The sequence below is a fragment of the Belonocnema kinseyi genome, chromosome 9 (assembly GCF_010883055.1).
Source record: "Belonocnema kinseyi isolate 2016_QV_RU_SX_M_011 chromosome 9, B_treatae_v1, whole genome shotgun sequence".
In the NCBI taxonomy this organism is placed as follows: Eukaryota; Metazoa; Arthropoda; class Insecta; order Hymenoptera; family Cynipidae; genus Belonocnema; species Belonocnema kinseyi.
In genome coordinates this window covers 41,809,136-41,826,652 of record NC_046665.1, presented here as the reverse complement: position 1 = coordinate 41,826,652, position 17,517 = coordinate 41,809,136, and the positions used below count along the sequence as shown (strand labels likewise).

The following is a 17,517-nucleotide window of genomic DNA, read 5'->3' as shown; positions in this document are numbered from 1 at the left end:
TGAAAGAGGGAGCTCTTCTTAATATTTTGACACCAAAATCATGTCGATACACCTTACCGACTGCGAGTAAAGCCACCCACGCTTTAACTTGGCAGACTGTAACGCCTTGCCGAACGACTAACTTCGTATATGTTCGGTTTTTTCCCGTCATTTCGAGCCATCGCGACTTGAAGAAAAAAGAGAATGAACGGTTTCTCTCATTAGCGTGACGTCAAGCTCAGACTCAATTTTTTAGTATTTTTCAGTTGACCGACTCATCCAGGGCTACCCTCTTGTAGCTTGTTTTCTACAAGTGTGGTACACGCGATCGGTTCGGATTATTTAAGCGATTGGACCTTATTATTGTTAATTTCAATTAATTTGCGTTAGCAATTACATGTTTTTAATACATGTACGATTATCAAAACAATAGTATATTGAATTGCGGTAAATTAATTTTACACGTAATCAATGCATCCATTACGTGCATGTCCGACTAATTGTATTCCGAGGTCTCGCGAGTGTTGACCATTTGGTAATACAGTGAGCTTACGGACTTAATTAACTTTTTATAAGTCACCATAAATTGGTGAAATGTAGTGTCACAATTTTAATAAAAGGAGTTTTTGCCGAGAGGTTTGTTCCCTTTGAATAGTATTTTATTTATTTCCCTTGTTCCGTCCCTTTTAAATATAGTGTATTATTATTACTTTATTCGAATTTATGTGAACGTTAAAAAACTTAAACCACGGGATTGTTTATCTTTTTCATGCAAAGAAATTAATTTAATTAAATAACACGTTCGTTCCGCAACGCTGCTCCGATCCAGGTTGCTAATCAATCTCTCTGGCAATCAACCCAAGTGAAGATCCACACAAAGTCGCCATGTCAGGTTCCCCACTTGGGTCTATTAGTATCAAAGATCTTTTGTTTCAGGCATAATTCACTCTACTGCCAATCTTTTTATTAACTATTTGTCGCCATATTTTCTATCCTGACATACTACTCCAGCTTTTTTATGCCCATGCATTTTTTCATGCAGGCTCTCGTGTTTCTGTGGCTTCTTATGTCTCTCCTATCTAAGGTGAAATTCACATTCTAACCATTCTTTCCGCGGTCTGCCTCTGGGCATGCTGCCATTTACTTTACCTTGATACACTTGTTTTGTTAGTCGAATGTTGAAACTTATTAAATAAAACTGTTATTAATTTTGGTATGTGCATGAGCAGAAATGTTACAATTTTCACTATTTTTAGACAAAGTTTAGTCAGTCTGTAAACTTTAAAATTTACTGCTATGTATATTCCCTTCTGCGTCTGGCGACTGCGTAGACACTCACTAATTTTCAGTTTCGCACTTCGAACGAGGGTGCACATTGCACTCACGTCGCGTCATTTCCTCGAAGTTTGTAAATAAAATTGAGATCCGTAATTAAAATCGACCTTGTTTCAGTAATCAGTCTAAAACCCTCAGTTAGTTCACGAATAATTATTATTTTTAAATAAATTATACTCTTGTGAATACATTTTTTTCTGTGTACGTTCATAACCTAAAATCACCACGTGGTTTTCAACATGAAACAATATTGCTATGAGGTTCTATTATAAGTGGTTGAAATTCTACTTCAATTTGCTTGCCAGAATTGGTCAACTTAATTTGAGCTTTAAAGTTCACCGTATTCTTTACCATGACCCTCAAAAGACAAAACAAGTTACCAATTTCTCGCCTGAGGCAATATTTTTTTACCACTTTGTGGCCGGATTACCCCATAGGATTTCGGCCGGTAGTTTTTGGTTTCTTCCTAAAAACTAACATTCTAAATACAAATTAAAATTTTTTGAAAAATGCCACAAGAGCTTAAATAAAAATTTTACAAAGTGAATAAAGTGCTCAGAAAATGAGAATAATATGGACAACGGTTTTTCAAGTGTAAATTGTCATGCATTGAAAAGATAATGTGAAAAATATATAAACACTGAAGGCCTACCTGCACTAAAAGCAGGTGGAGTTATCATCAGAAATCAATGTTTCTTTTTAATTTGAATATAATAACATAATAATAACTTTGCTCGTTTATATGTCGATAAAGTATTATCACTCACATCTATAACCTAATTTGTTGTTTGAATTCAATATTAAAATCTTCATCTTATCTCAATGTTCATTATTTAAAATTCAAGTGCATAAAATGAAAATGATCATTTTTATCGAGCGAAGTCGTTTACTCACTGCTTTATTAATATTTTTTCACAAGAATAACTAGAAAATATAGAATTAATTTAGTCAGGCTTATTTTTTAAAGTTAATAAGACTTTTTAATCAGTACGTTTATATATAGATAAAGCATTTACCACTCACATCTTTAACTTAATTTTCTGTTCAATAATTAATTTAGCAAGCCTTATTATTAGAAGTTAATGAGACTTCCTAATCCGTACTTTTTAATTGAACACTCATTATTCAGTTTGAAAGGGAGTAGATCCCGGAGTTCGGGCAAACCTAGGATGGACCGTTCGTTCTACAGATTGCCCGAGCTGTGTCGGGCAATGTACGATACACTTCTTTTCTTTGGGCTTTGCCCAAGTCGTCTTTGGTCAATCTACGGCGTGCTCCCGTCACAGTGGGCCATGTACGAAATTCCAAAACTAATTTCGATTTTTATGTATTTTATTCATCCTGATACCGACTTGACTTTCTTAACAAGATTCTATGTATTATAGATTACGGCAGAGTGAAAATGATCAAATTAGTAGAATTGCTTGAGCTGAGCGAAACAAAATTGTGGGTTGACATCCAAAAAAACGAACAAAAAAAAAGTTTTTTAAATCGGTAATTATCTTCCGTTCCCTTTTTTGATTTGAAAATTTTGAAAAATTCAAAAAACCTCCCTATTGCTTCGAAAATAATGGCGAAGTTTTTTGGTGTACAGTTTTTGCCAGTGGATAATAACAAAAAAATATTAATATAAAAAATTTTTTTTGCTTAGCTTAGAATTTTTCGAAAATGGTCAAAGAACATGTATTTTTTATTGTGTCCTATGCATACCTTTTTGAAAAAGTTGAATATGTCGAATCTGAAATTTCTTCAGCTTCAATGAAAGAAAAGTACTGTAATTTTGTTTTTTTAAAAAGAAAAATTCTTAAGTGATGTTTCTAACGTTAAAAATTGGTAAATTTTACGGTTTATGAGCGATTTTGACAACTTGTTTAGACTAACCTTTCAGGCGCAACAAATGATGGTGCTATTATGGCGAAACAATATAATCGTAAGAATAAGCTTATGAAATAATTTTATATACATATATCCCCTGGGGAGATTAATGCGTGGGGGGGAGGTACTTGTGAATAGTGTCCAGTTTTTCAGCGAATAGCTAGTAAAGACTAAGCCAAGTGACTGATGAAATTAGGATGTTATAAGTCAATCCAATACGATGCTTGAAACCTCCTGCGATGATTATAACATATTACTTATTGTAACTTATTACAACTTATTGTATTAACATTATCAAAATATTTTCACAGGCCTTAGATGATTACTGCCCAACATTTTGAAGGCAGTTTTTGTTTGGATTTGATTTGATAATTTTGCACGGAGCTGTCCAGGTATATATCATCAGTCACGGAAGCATTTTTAATATATAATCAAGTGATCTGATGAGAGCAGTCTGCCCCGTCATATTGGATAAGGCCTGATTTTTACCCCATCGCTGATTATTATCCCCCTAGGTCAGAGGGGGGGGGAGGTATATATATATAAAATGAATCCATCATATTGTTCCTACAAAAATATCGTTTTGCCATAATCGCACCATTATTTTTGTGTCTGAAAGCTTGGTCTATAAGCAAGTTGTTAAATCGCTCAAAAAACGTAAAATTGACTATTTTTGAACGCTGGAAACATCACAACAACACTTTTCTTTTCGAATAAACAAAGTTACATTATTTTTCTTTCATTATAGTTGAAGAAATTTCAGGTTCGATATATTCCACTTTTTCAAAAATGTATGCATAAGACTCAATAAAAAAAACATGATTTTTGACTATTTTCGAAAAATTCTAGGTTAAGCAAAAAAGTGTTTTTCAATTTATATTTTTTTGTTATTATTCACCGGCAAAAACTGTACACTAAGCAAATTTGCTATAATTTTAGAAGCAATATGGACATTTTTTGGGTTTTTCAAAATTTTAATTTTCAAATCAACTCAAAAATATTTTTCGGGCAGCTCAAGCAATTCGGCTAATTTTACCATTTTCACTCCATCCTATTATACTAAGATCTATTATAGTATATACCCCGACGGAAAAATTATATATAGTGAAAAAATTATGTTTACTTTTCTTTTTTTATACAAATAATGTTGCAATTGAAGTTTTCTACAATTACGGTTGCTGAAATTTTAATTACGTGTGAATGAAAAATCAGCACGTGTAATTGAAAATTCAACTACATATAACTGAAATTTCAGTAAAGCGAAAAAAAATTTATTCGGCACAGTTAGTAAATTTGAAAGCAGGTATAATTTTATAGGTTTGATTAAAGATTTTTAAATCATCAAAAATCGTAAATAAAACCCAGAGATATTCGTTAAAAATACTGTTTTTTGGAATTCACTAACTGTACCACAAGAATTCTCATAAGGAATCATGAGTTATTTCGTAAGTAGGTGCCGTAAGATCCATGAGATTATTAAAAAGCATATACTATTTAGAAAAATAAGCAGCTTTAAAGGAGAAAAACAAAAGGTGCATTGGAATTATATTACCATGATGAATTTCGGGTGCGTTCAGACCAACTTTGCCATACTTGTTTTTGTAATCATAACCTGAAAGAGCATATAGTAGTGAATGAAATTTTCTCATTGTGATAATATCATTTCAACGTACCTTTTGTTTTTCTTCTTTAACCCATAGTGACCACGATGGGTCTTCGGGACCCAGAGGTCCTTCGGAATAAAATTTTAAGTATCTTAATGCAAAGGGAGCAGGTCCATTACAACATTCGTCAATAGTTGAAAAGTTTAACTACGCTTCAGGAGGTGTAACATGACACTGGGACTATTAGTTTATTTTTAGCTGCTTTTTGAAAATTGAGTTGGGTCCTATGGACCCAAGTGTGTTCGGTACGTTCGAAAGTGATTTTTGGAGTCAATTTTTATTTTAGAGTATATTAACTTTAAATTAAATAATAAAGTCTAGAAAGTATATTTGTCATATTCATCATTTTTTTAAAAGACATAGCGTTTTAAAACTATGATTTTTTATGGAGTGACGAGATACGGTTTCACGCCGTGCTGTTTGCCAAGAGCACAGCGTCTCCATGTATAATGATTGAAGTAACATACAATAAAAGTAAAATCACTTTATTTTGTCTTAATTTCATGCCTACTATGTTTCATTTCAAGAATACATCAACCTTTTGTAAAATTATTTTTTTAACAGGTAATACAATAGAGTATTTTAACAAAAACACATGATTTATTTTTTCCCTCTTTGCCGTCATTCATTCCTCAAAATAAATATGCTTTTTGAATAATCCACTGAACTACTGTTTTTTCAAATTAATATATTTGGAGAAGACATAAATAAATTTGTAGCCTTTAATATCTACAATTAAAAGAGTTAAGAATTTTTAAATGAAAATAGTCTTTTTTTTCTACTTTTTGGAATTCAACATTTTTAAAGTATATATAAATGTAATTTTTGGCTACTAAATCGGGGCCCTCGAAACATAAACAGTCAGAACCGCCTAAACCGTTTCCAATTGGAATGCTTAATATACTAAAATGAGTACTCGCGCAGTTCGGCCCGTCCAAGACATCAGTTGCAACCGCTCTCATCCTGCTTCTTCGAGAAACTGCGTTGGCCAGCATTTCTAGAAACTGCTAAATCAGTGCCTCCTCTATCGAAGGCCTCGTATAATAGATCAGAATTACATATTAATAGAGCAATTTTTCTGGAACGTGGATCGGGCAATTTGAGAGTTCTTCTTTAGAAAGTTCGAGCTACGTCCTCGGAACGTGTGAAATGTCCGCCCCTTTGGGACGTTGTAGACATATCCCACTTGAACCCACAGAGAACATAACATTACTGTTAATGTTCACAATAAATATCGAGTAAACCGTAGAAGTTAGGTAGAAATCGATGTCAGTTTATAATATAAAAATATTTAAAATAAATTATATTAGGACCCGTTCCTGAACGGTCGGAATGGATTTTAATGGTTCCCTGTATTATCAAGATAATAAAATTGACCAGACTCTTTATTCTGCTGAAAAGTATGAAGAGATTAAAAAAAAGATTCTGATATTGTATCATTAGATTTAATATAATAAAATAGAAGCTTCCCAAACTATTTTTACTGATCCACTGTCATCTAGAAAGATGCTGATAAAAATGTGGAATTTGAGGTTCAAAGTGAAAATGTTCAATGATTGATTTATAAACATCTTATTGCTATTTTAAATTTTATAGCAACTGCGATGGAATTTGGAATCACAAAATGCACAATTTTACAATTAAAAGTTTATGCTGAATTAATGGAGCTTACAGATAATATGTGAAAATTTACCGAAAGTTATGGACATTTGTAGGAATATATTCATTGTTTTCCTTCTTCATCGACTTTCTTTGATTTTCAAGAACTTTACTTGATCACTTTAGAGGAATTAGCGAACTAATGGTAGATGTTTTCAATCCTTTGCTGCCAATGGAAGTGAATTTTTTATGTAATTACTTTCTTGTCTTCAAATGTATCACTTAGATTACATTATTCATTAAATAATCTGTTCAAAAAGTTATTTTTTCTGTATAATTTCGGGAAACAAAAATCAGAGCAGTTGAAGAGCGAGGATTTCTGTGTGCCAAAAAATCAAACAACTACAATCAGGTATCTGCACACTTCACTCGTATTATGTGTTAAATAAAAAGAGTGTAAAACCTAATATTTTTACTGTATCGAATAATATTACAATTTTCCACAATTCTTTTTCAAAGCGAAAAAGAAAATCGTGTAGCACTCAATTATTTGTTAACGGTCGTTTTTATCATATTTTTTAAAAAATAACTCCTATAAATCTAAGATATGACTTGAGGCAGAAATAATCTATGTATATTTGGACTTCCTTCTTTTTTTCTTGAAGGTTTTTTTAGAATTATCGCTTCCATCAGCAAGCACCGAATTATTATCTCAGAATTTTTATAATAGTGAAACAGATGGTTTCCTTGTTCTGTATCATGGTCTGCATCGCAACAGTCTACGTAGCCTCATAACGTGTAAACAAAGTGAAATATTTAGCACAAGCACATTAACGAGCGCTCATTACGCTTCAGGGTCACATTATCGCGGAGTCATAATATTTTTCGAATATAAAATGTCAATCTAAGAATCACTTATTATTTGAGAAAATAAACTTGCCGCTCTCGTGTCATAATTAAAATTAAAATGATCCATCGATTTGTTGAATTTTTACTGTACCTTCTGTGCATTTCCTATTTAAATTCTGAACCTTTAGTAACAATTTCTCAAGGCACGTTGAATGGTACAATCCGCGAATCTAGAAACGGACGAAGATATGCAGCTTTTTTGGGTATACCCTACGGTCAAGCACCAATTGGAAATTTAAGGTATGAATTTGAGTTATTTGTTAATTTTGAATTATCTTTCAATGATTCAATGATTTTGTGATTTCTATTTCAAGAGAGCAACATCTTGAACTTATTTCTATACTCAAGTCTGGTTGAACAAAATAATCCTTCAGGTATCTGTTTTAAGGGCACGCCATTGCATCACATTCATAAAGTATGTGATGAGCCGTCTCTTTTCGAAAATCACACTTTCGACAACGAGGGTTGGCTATCCTCATGTTGGTCAAGTGTTTTCTTTGTCAGCAGTGTGTAGTAAGCATCCCTACTACGATATTAAACGGTCTTTTTTTATGTTCAGGAGTTTATTAGTCCTCTTAGCATATGTATTAAATGTGAAAATCTTGAAATGCACCTTTTTTGTCCCCTGCAATATCTCGCAAGCTCCACCAAGCGCCAATCACATGCCAATGGCTGCGTTGCCGATGCATACGAGATACCACAGTAGGGCTCGGGGTCAATCAGTGACTGTGAAGTTTCAGCCTTACCCAGTGAAACTGTTTTCTCATTATCTTCAATATCCTTATGTTCAGGATCCCATATTGATAGCGGCTTAACTGCCAGAACAAATGTAAATGAGCTGGACTTCATGTGCCCGCTCACAAAGTTTCTTAAGGCAAGCTTTAATGGCTATTATCTCGGCCTAAAAAGATGTAGGGAATGCGCCCAGTGCTCTTCTCATATCAGACCTGCACTTTTTCCCATAGATTTCAGCCTCTGTTTCAAGGATTTATGTATTTCTGTTACTTCAACATCACTAAGATTTCCCCCTGCTAGGTGTCTATAGATTTTCGCTGCCGCAATACTTCTTTCAAAAAAGTACAACTGCGGGATGTCCAGAGTAACTTTCAGTTGTTTTATAGTACTGATTAGTTCACTCTTTGGCAACCAGATCTTTCACGCATATGCTGTTTTGGGCCTGAATATCAGTGTATGTAACCAGTAAGTAATCCTGGGTTTGAGACCCTATTTCGCATCTCCAGGCCCAAAAAGCCATTTTTCCTTATTTTACCCCTGCATCAATATGCAGGTTCCAGGTTAATTTGGGGTAAAATATTACTTCTAAATATTTTTCTGATTTCGAAAACTCTATACTTCCCTACTGGAGAATTTAAGAGTTTTAGGATTAGGAAGCTTCCTTCTACTGGTAAAATGCATGATTTATGGCTTTTCCTGGTTAACGGATAAGCAATGATCCACTAAGTTGCACTCACGCTTCCACGTTTCCAGGATCGCCAGGTGATCTACGTAGCCCTGAATATAAAACCCAGATTAGTTTGAAACACGAATCTGGTCGTCCACGTCAAGCACCCACTGGGCCCATTGACCTTTCTATTATTACCACATAGAGATGTATGTGCAGTTCAGTTTTTAAACATTGAGTGTATCCAACTGTTCACGGTATTACTAACTCCGTGTGTTTGAACAGTACCATATATAGATTCAATTTAGATGTTAATAAATGCCTTATCGACGTCTATAAATGCTGCAATCGCTACTCTACCTTTCCGTCGGAGTCATTCGGAATAAATTTCGAAATCAAACTGATTAATTCGGAATGACTTTATGAAATTCTTCGCGAACTCAAGCGGATTGGTTATGCCATGATTCGCAAGCAGATTTCTTATTCACATGGAATAAAGAGGATTCATTTACTCGAAATTAGACGGACTCAGTCGAAATTATTTTTCTCCTGAATGAGCCCTTAAATTCTATCAGGGCAAAATAGGGCACTTTTGAGGAGAAAAACTTTCATACAAAATTAAAAATATTCTTTTACTTTTATTAGAGTATTTCGTCGACACAAAAGAGAGAAGTCCTAGAAATATTCGATCATGAATATTTTTTTTTCAAAAACATCGAAATTTATCCTCATAACCTAATTCTTTTGCATACACTGAGAGATCTTAGAGCTTAACATTGCCTTAAAATGTCTATAACAGCCCGCTAATTGTGAACATATCCACAGTACTTTTTCGGAAAGTTTTTTGTTCATTTTTTAGACAAATTTTATTCGAAATAAGCAGTTATAACTACGCCAAGTAGGTGACAATAGCATGAAGTTTTCCGCCTAAGCGAAGCGAGGGTAACAATCATATGAGTTGGCAGTCCCATATGCGCACGCGCTCCACCTACTATTTTTCAAACTTAGTACTAGATGTTCGATCTTAATTAAAATTTGAGTGTTTTCTAAATAACCAAATAAAAATCTTAGGGATATTTTCAATTTTCAATTTAACAACAAGTAAAGTTTGCTTGATTTTCAGACACAAATTTACACACTTCCTTCAAAATCACTGTCACTAGCTTTATTTTTGGAACCTCGTAGTAGAGGCTGCTCGTAGGACTAGTTTATGGGCGTCCCTAACTCACCATGTTGAAATTATATCGGTGTTGACAAATCTCTTGGCGCCTATTTTGGGGCTGACGGTGGGTGGGGACTAACTCATTAACGCCAGCTCCACTTTTGTTTATTCACGATTGAAGGCTCGCCTGAGTGGCAACCGCGGACCCCGCGACCCCCGAGCAGCTCATGTTATACCACCCTACGGCGCGCCGTCAATTCCCAGAAGGGGTATAGAAGGGAGGGCTATTGAAGGATATCACTGTATCAGTAAGAAATCCTATTTAATCAACCACACAGAGCCTTAAAAACTTTTTAATATTTATTTGTATCACAAAAGGATAACAAATTATGCTATAAAATCATTCCTAATTAATAGTTATTTACTACATTGTGTCATGTATCCATTGTTATATATATTTTAACTGGCTTTTTGCTAGTTATTTTAGTTTTAATAAATTGAATTCAATTTACCCTTAACTCGACAGCTCATGCAGAGTTGCTGGGTAAGAAGTAACGTACGAAAGGGATGATAGATATAGGTATAATAAAACAAACTCTATTAGTTTCATTAAAAAGTCAAAGTATAATCAAAATTAATTATTGATACATGAATTACAAAGTTTGGGCCTTTTTCTCATTCCACTCCAAGTCAATGGCACGGACGACGCCATTTTGCCACGAATGCTTAGCTTCACCTGGAGTGGCCAAAATGACCACAAAAACAAAAAAAAGTTAGATACAGATTTAAACTAGTACCGTCTCATTGAATACAGTGATAGACATAATTTCTTTATAGTGAACCTTTGTCCCATTTAACATAAAGCTAATGGCACGACGACACCATTCCACCACGAATGCTCAGCTTCACTGGAGCGGTCCGATCGACCACTTCATCAAAATACAAATTAGTGATAGATTTTAACTAGTACCACATAATTGAATAAATTATTTTTCATAATTTATAAGGGTGGAGTTTTTCCTATTTAAAATGCAACACATTGCCCTGTCTGCTCCTCCGTCTTCTGGCTACTTTTTACAGGGCCCTCGAGATATTCATGTAGCGCCAGCTGATTGGATTTGAAGAATGGAAGATGCCCAATGGGCTGGATCTGCCAATATGCATCTCCGTATCATATCCGCCGTACTGATTGGGTCTTGCCAATGGACTAACCAAACTCCTATTGGCCGGTTGAAAGTGGCAACAAAATTACTTGATATAGTTATAGCTTAAGACAATCTCAAGGTCCCGCGGCCTGCCTGCTCCCTTGGCGGCCTTTATCTATTGAAGCGCTCTCAACCGGCGCACAGTGGTTCAGATAGTACGAAAAGGTGATAAAAACTAAAAAATGAATGTTTTCATGCAGAATTAATGTCAATCTATTAAAAACGGAATAATCGCAATAGTTTTTTTTGCAACGGTAAAAAGTTAAAAAATATCAGACGTATAACGCCCATATGGATCTTATAAGTTTTTTTAACAATTTACCGCTGCAAAAAAATTATTGCGATTACTCCGTGCGTTTCCAATAGAAAATTTAACGTAGAATCCGAATTTGAACAATTTGAAAGTTGATTTTGCTGGTTTTTTTTTTAGTTTTTTAAAAAGAAACCGAATGGGGTCTTTACGGGTACTTTGTAGAGGCTCCATGCGGTTCCTTCGGTCTGCCAGGGTTCAAAGTTGAACAATTTGAGAACTCGCTGTCAATGCCTAATATACACCTTAACTTTAGAAGGTGCTGCATCAAGACAAACAAAAAATATTTAAATACGATGATATAGAATTATAGGGTATTCATTCCTTTAAGTGATTCAAGTACGAAGAAGTTCATATTTATAAGTATTACTAATTTCTTTAAATTATATTTTACGCAAAACGTTATTTATCATTTAATCAGCTTTCGATTGAAAATACTCAGGAATTTGCACGCGTGCAGGAATTTGCACGCGTCAAGTCGCACGCTCATCCCTCATAGCAATTTGTCGAAATAGCGATTTTAATTTAAACAGTTTTCATTATTGAGCGATTCAGATATTCAATATCCTATTCTTATTTTTGTTAAATCATTTAATTAAAATAATTATTAAATATTATTACAAAAACATATAAAGCAAAATTGTTTTGCAAGTTTACTTTATCATTTAGCAATTGTACTACAATAAAGGACTAGTTTATTTCAATAGAATTCTTAAAATGAAAGTTTAAAGGCGAGTCTCATAATGTACCTGTTACCTGGGTATTGTGGTAGATGTCTAAAAGATCCTCAAACGGATAGTGCTAGTGGCTGTGAGGACTAATTACCTTGCGACTGTGAAGTGACTTACATCAGGTAGGTAAAGCCGCCAATACAAATATTGTTTTTGGAATAAAGTATCCTTTCTGATGGTAGAGAAAGTATGTTGAAGGATTAAAATGTAAGTTTATGAAGACAGTACAAATAAAGCCATAAATATTAATGCCAAAATGGTTCTTTCTCTTGAGTACCTTTTTCCAAAATCCTTTGATTCTCCCTATACTTTTTCTTATCATGGTATATTACGGTTCGTGAAAAAAATTATGGAAATTTGCATTTTTGCTTTTACCTGCAAAATATTTTCAGCCTGGAGAAAATTTTCTTCGAGGAAACATTAGAAAGCCGTTTCATGAAATCAGGACTTATTTCCTGCCTACGATGAAGTTTTGATGCTAAGGACGAGTTAGAAGTAGAGCACTACACTTTGTATCTAAAATACGGTTTTGATGGTAGTGGTGGACATTCCCTTTATAACCAAAAGTTCGATAATGCAGAAAATAGTGACCAATATGTTTTTGGAAACTTTCTTAGTCCCATTGAGACGTACGCTTAGAGTGGATTCAGGAAACTACAGAAGTACTGCAAAATGGAGACAAATATATGAATGTGCAAATTTCTAATATATAACCGTTTACTGCAATTAATAAAGTTGTTGAGTTTTCCTTATTGACGAAAATGTTGGACGGAAAGGTAGGTCTAAACACAAATATGTACAAAAATATTTTCTTTAAGTAATTTTTTAAGATGAGTATAATAATAAAAATAATTATCTGATAGGCCGGTACTGCATTAACGCAAAGCACGAGCGCAGAATGCTATATTTGTGGCGCTCATTCATCAGAGTTAAATGATATAGACCTGATGCTTGCAAAAACTGAAAACGTTTAAACGTTTAGATTAAGGCTCACTACACTCCACGCATATATACGATTTCTTGAGTGTCTTTTGCACGTTGCATATGATTTGGATTCTGAACAGCGAAAGGTCATAAAAATGTCATTGGTTTTTAATTTAAGCACTTTTAAGATATTGTGATGTAAACCATTTTTAATTTGTATTCAGATGAGTGAAAATGATGGAAACAAGTCGCTGAGCGAGTGGAAAAAACAAAATATTCAAGTTTCATTTAAATTACGAATGGGGTTGAATGTCGATTTTCCAAGGCAGGGGCATGGAACCTCAAATAATGGAAATACGGCCAGACGGTTCTTCGCAAATCCTAAACTTTCTGCTGAAACTACAGGTTGATAGCATACAATTAATGTACAATAAAAGTAAAATGACCACCAATGTTTATTTTAATAACAATGAAAAAATTTGAGATAATAATGAGGAAGTGATATCTCGATTTGCTGTCATTTTAATCGCTTTATCTAGCAGTTATCTACTAAATGAGGATAACTTAAAGGCGTACTGCATTGCAACTGCGAAACTATATGCAGAATTATATTGGTGGTATCCGATGCCACCAACTGTGCACAAAACCCCAATACATGGATCATCAGTTTCGAAACATTCAATGATTCACATTATTCAGTCATCTGAAAAAGCTTTAAAAGCACGAAACAAAGACGTCCGTAAATACAGAGAGCGCCATGCGAAGAAATTTTCGAGAGTCAAAACATACGAAGATGTATTTCAGAGGTTGCTCCTTAATTCTTGTCCGGCGATTGTTATTAGCAGTCTACCAAGCAGGCGGCGGTCACTCAATGCTTTAGATTTGTCGCCACAGAGTCGACGTTGGAGCCATCTAGCGTATACTCATATCCCTAAGATAAGATAATAAATGGCCCTTCAGATAATCACGGTAATACCCAGATACTATTCAGATAACACACTTAAAGAATTAAATAAATTGCAGAAAACAATATAAAAACAAGTAGAAATACATAAATAATTACCAGAATAGTTATGTATGCATTTCTAGTTGTGTTTGCATTATTTTCTATATAAAACTGTATTTTTATGAAAAAATAATATTGTAAAATTATTTTTCGAAGCATGTTGCCGGTGAACATAACAACAACGAACTGTTACCGTGGTTACTGCTGGCCATTTTAAAAATTTTGAACTTTGACTATCGGTGTGCGGTGCGGAGAGCGCAATCTCTGAGCCATATAGCGTATACTCTTAACGGAATCAAAGTATGTTCAGAATCTCTCGCCATTGTGAGTAACCACCGTCTGCTACCAAGAAAAAAAGAAAAGAATTGCCAAAGTCAGTTCTAGATCTTGTGATATTACCAAAAGAAGAGATCGAATTATCTCATGAAGACAGTAAAGACTATGTAGAATACACAAGCTCAAGTAAATCTGGAATAAATAAATAAATTTATAAATTAAAAATATAGTAATCATTGCTTGTATATATTCCAGGAGCAAATTTAAATCAATTTTTGTACATAATTTATTTGCTAGCATGATTATTATTTCGTCCATAATCACTTACCTTAATTTGATACAACAAACTACGCCTGAATTAGAAGTTAAAAATCTGGAACTTGAAATACTATTATAAATTAAATTTTAGGAATTTATAGGATTCTTTAAGGTTAGGCCGACGTATTACATTTGACACTTTTAACTTTTTAAATTATTGTGGTATATTTGAAATAAGAAAACTAAGCAATGTTTCTGAACTTTATTTGATCAAATCGTATTCATATTTAGAATGCGTTGGCAGCCTTATTGGGTCCGCCATTTTTAATTTTGAAATTTTGACAACAAATTTGAAAACCCGAGTCGAGCACGCGTTGCCGTGTTAATATGTTTGGCAACTGCAATGCAAGTAACGTACGTCACTTAAAAAAAGGTAAGGTGCGTCACTCAAAGAAATTTTAAACCAAAAATTTAAATAAATTTTTTGTCGAAACTGTCTAGTATTAAGGAATTTTCCGCAACACTAAGCAGTAGTGACAATAAGTGATGATAGAAATATCTCATTAAGACCTCAATTGAGCATTTGACCTGAGTACAGAATCATTTGGCAATTAGTTTCATTTGAAGCGTTAGAGGAGAAAGTTCTACTTATACGAATTCAAATGAAGTTCCTGGAAACTATTTGCTAATTTGATCATGAAATTTGTTTTTAACAAATAAATAGAATAATGAGAAAATTATTTGTATTCTATGACTCCCTAGATATTCACTTAAGGTAATCTAAAGTTTACCTAATCAGTTATTAAAGCGTAAAAAATTGTTATGTGCAAAGTTTCAGTTTTTCTATACGTGAGTGACAATATTATTAATAAACAAATAAGGAAGACAAAAGTTTGGAGCTTCAAGCTCTTTAGAATTTCATTAACTTTAATTTTAAACAAAAAATTTAAAATCGGACAAAAATTATGGCCCCTATAACAAAATGCAGAAGCCGCCGCGCCGGTTGAGAGACGACCAGCTGCGAGACCGAGTCCAGCGCTAAACAATAGAAAAAGGTCGCCGAAGGAGTAGGTAGGCAGCGTTACCTTGAGATCGTCATAATCCATATTTATTATTCTTGGTTAAGCGAGATCGAGAAAAGTTTATCTTAAAATCATTAGAGTTTTATCTTTACAAAAAACGTTACAACATATAATGAAAAAAAATGTAATCACTGGCCACTGGCAGCAACTCCTATCTTTGAAAATTACGCCGGCTCCCAGTATAACAATTCGAAAAGAAAGTTTCTACGATTCATACTCGTAAGCTGTTGTGATGCGGTGAAAAAAAGGTTTCAAATGAGCCTAAGTACATTAAAAAACGTTGCCTATTTGGGAAGTTATTCAACATTTAAGAAAACATTGAAATTTACAATATTTTTGTAATATCTACTTGAAAACTAAAGAAATTGGCTTCACCCTGAGCTTATTTTAACCCTTCGCCTATACATTCGCTCATCTGGACCCATACACCGACTATGATCGAATACAGCGCACAGTAATTTTAAAAATTGGCGGTAATATTGCCTTAGAGGTATAGTTCGACACCCCGACTATAGGTGTAAAACAATTCTTGAAGCGCACTGAATCATCAATTGTCTTGGAGAAGCGACCTAAGTCGGAGCAGGGTCCAGGTGACCCATGTGGGTAGTTAGTGTCGAATAGAACATAATTTGCCTATTATATTTTGGTCATAAAAAAACGTTTTTTTAAGTGAGAAATGTGCCAAAAACTACTTTTAAAATTTTGTATAAGTGTACACATTTGCTGTACAGACAAATTATCTGCCACAAATGCACTGAAGAAACTTGTATTTCATCTTGTGGAGCCGTTTTTATGCGAAAAGTTGCAAAATCCAACGCTTCGCACAGACATAAGGAGAGGTATTGAAATCATTCTTGGAACGAAGAACCCACAACCAGAAGACGCTCGAAGAGTAATGCAAACAAAAACCAAGATGTGGACTTTGGCATTACAAAGTATATCGAAAAACAAAGATGCTTTGACAATCTTGTCAGAGACCTATGTGCGATGAACATCGCGCATACGTGTGCGACGATTGTGTTGGATATGACTAAATTATGTTTGTTGTTTATCTATAAAATGTAAAATACTTTTACAGTGAATAAATTAAAACTTTTTATAACTTTTTTATTTATTTAATGAAAGATATTTTTTTTATTCATGTAAATAAAAAAACCCAAGATTTTGTGCACCCTACAGATAGCCTCCGTCAGTGTGCAAAATAAATACAGTTTTTTCAAAATACAATAGATGACTAATTTTTATATCATTCAAACATACTTTGAGAGTATTCATGTAAATTTTTATCCAAAATATTGAAAATTAAAAAATGAACGATTTTTTAAACAAATTTACATTTTTTTAAACAAATCTTGTTTTCCCGAATTTTTTTAGTGATGTGAAAGACTTGAAAGACCTTTATAATATTTATAAATTACTTAAACATACTAAAAACTATACTTCTTAATTTTTTAAGCCAATCGGTTTAGTAGTTCCGGAATAATACGCAATCAAAAAGTGAACAGGGTGAGTAGGACCCAATGTGTATGAGATGTTTGGAAAAATGGGTGTCGTCGGCTTGCACATAGAGGGTCCCTGTACCAAGGGCTTCTGCTGAATATGGTTACAAAAATAAATAGGCAGTCGCGGACAATCGTCCAGGGGTGTTCCAGGGCCCAAGCGGAGGTGTGAAAACCGTGCCGAAAGCTGAATGGCACATGGGTGAGGTGTTTAGAACGGTGACTCTGGGATACCGGGCGACCTCTCAGAGTACGCAGCCTTATCCTTGCATGCGGGGCTCTACAAGGATGGACGAACCCC

The 17,517-nt window shown here is 34.0% G+C and overlaps 1 protein-coding gene across 1 annotated transcript in view; it reads left to right on the top strand.

Annotated features, from left to right (window-relative positions):
* LOC117180505 overlaps nucleotides 1-17,517 on the top strand; it is a 163,119-nt gene that overhangs the window by 56,769 nt on the left and 88,833 nt on the right. The window contains exons 8-9 of the mRNA XM_033373001.1: nucleotides 13,320-13,500; nucleotides 13,580-13,996. Of these exons, the coding sequence (XP_033228892.1) occupies nucleotides 13,320-13,500; nucleotides 13,580-13,996 (598 nt within the window). The remainder of the gene's footprint in view (nucleotides 1-13,319; nucleotides 13,501-13,579; nucleotides 13,997-17,517) is intronic.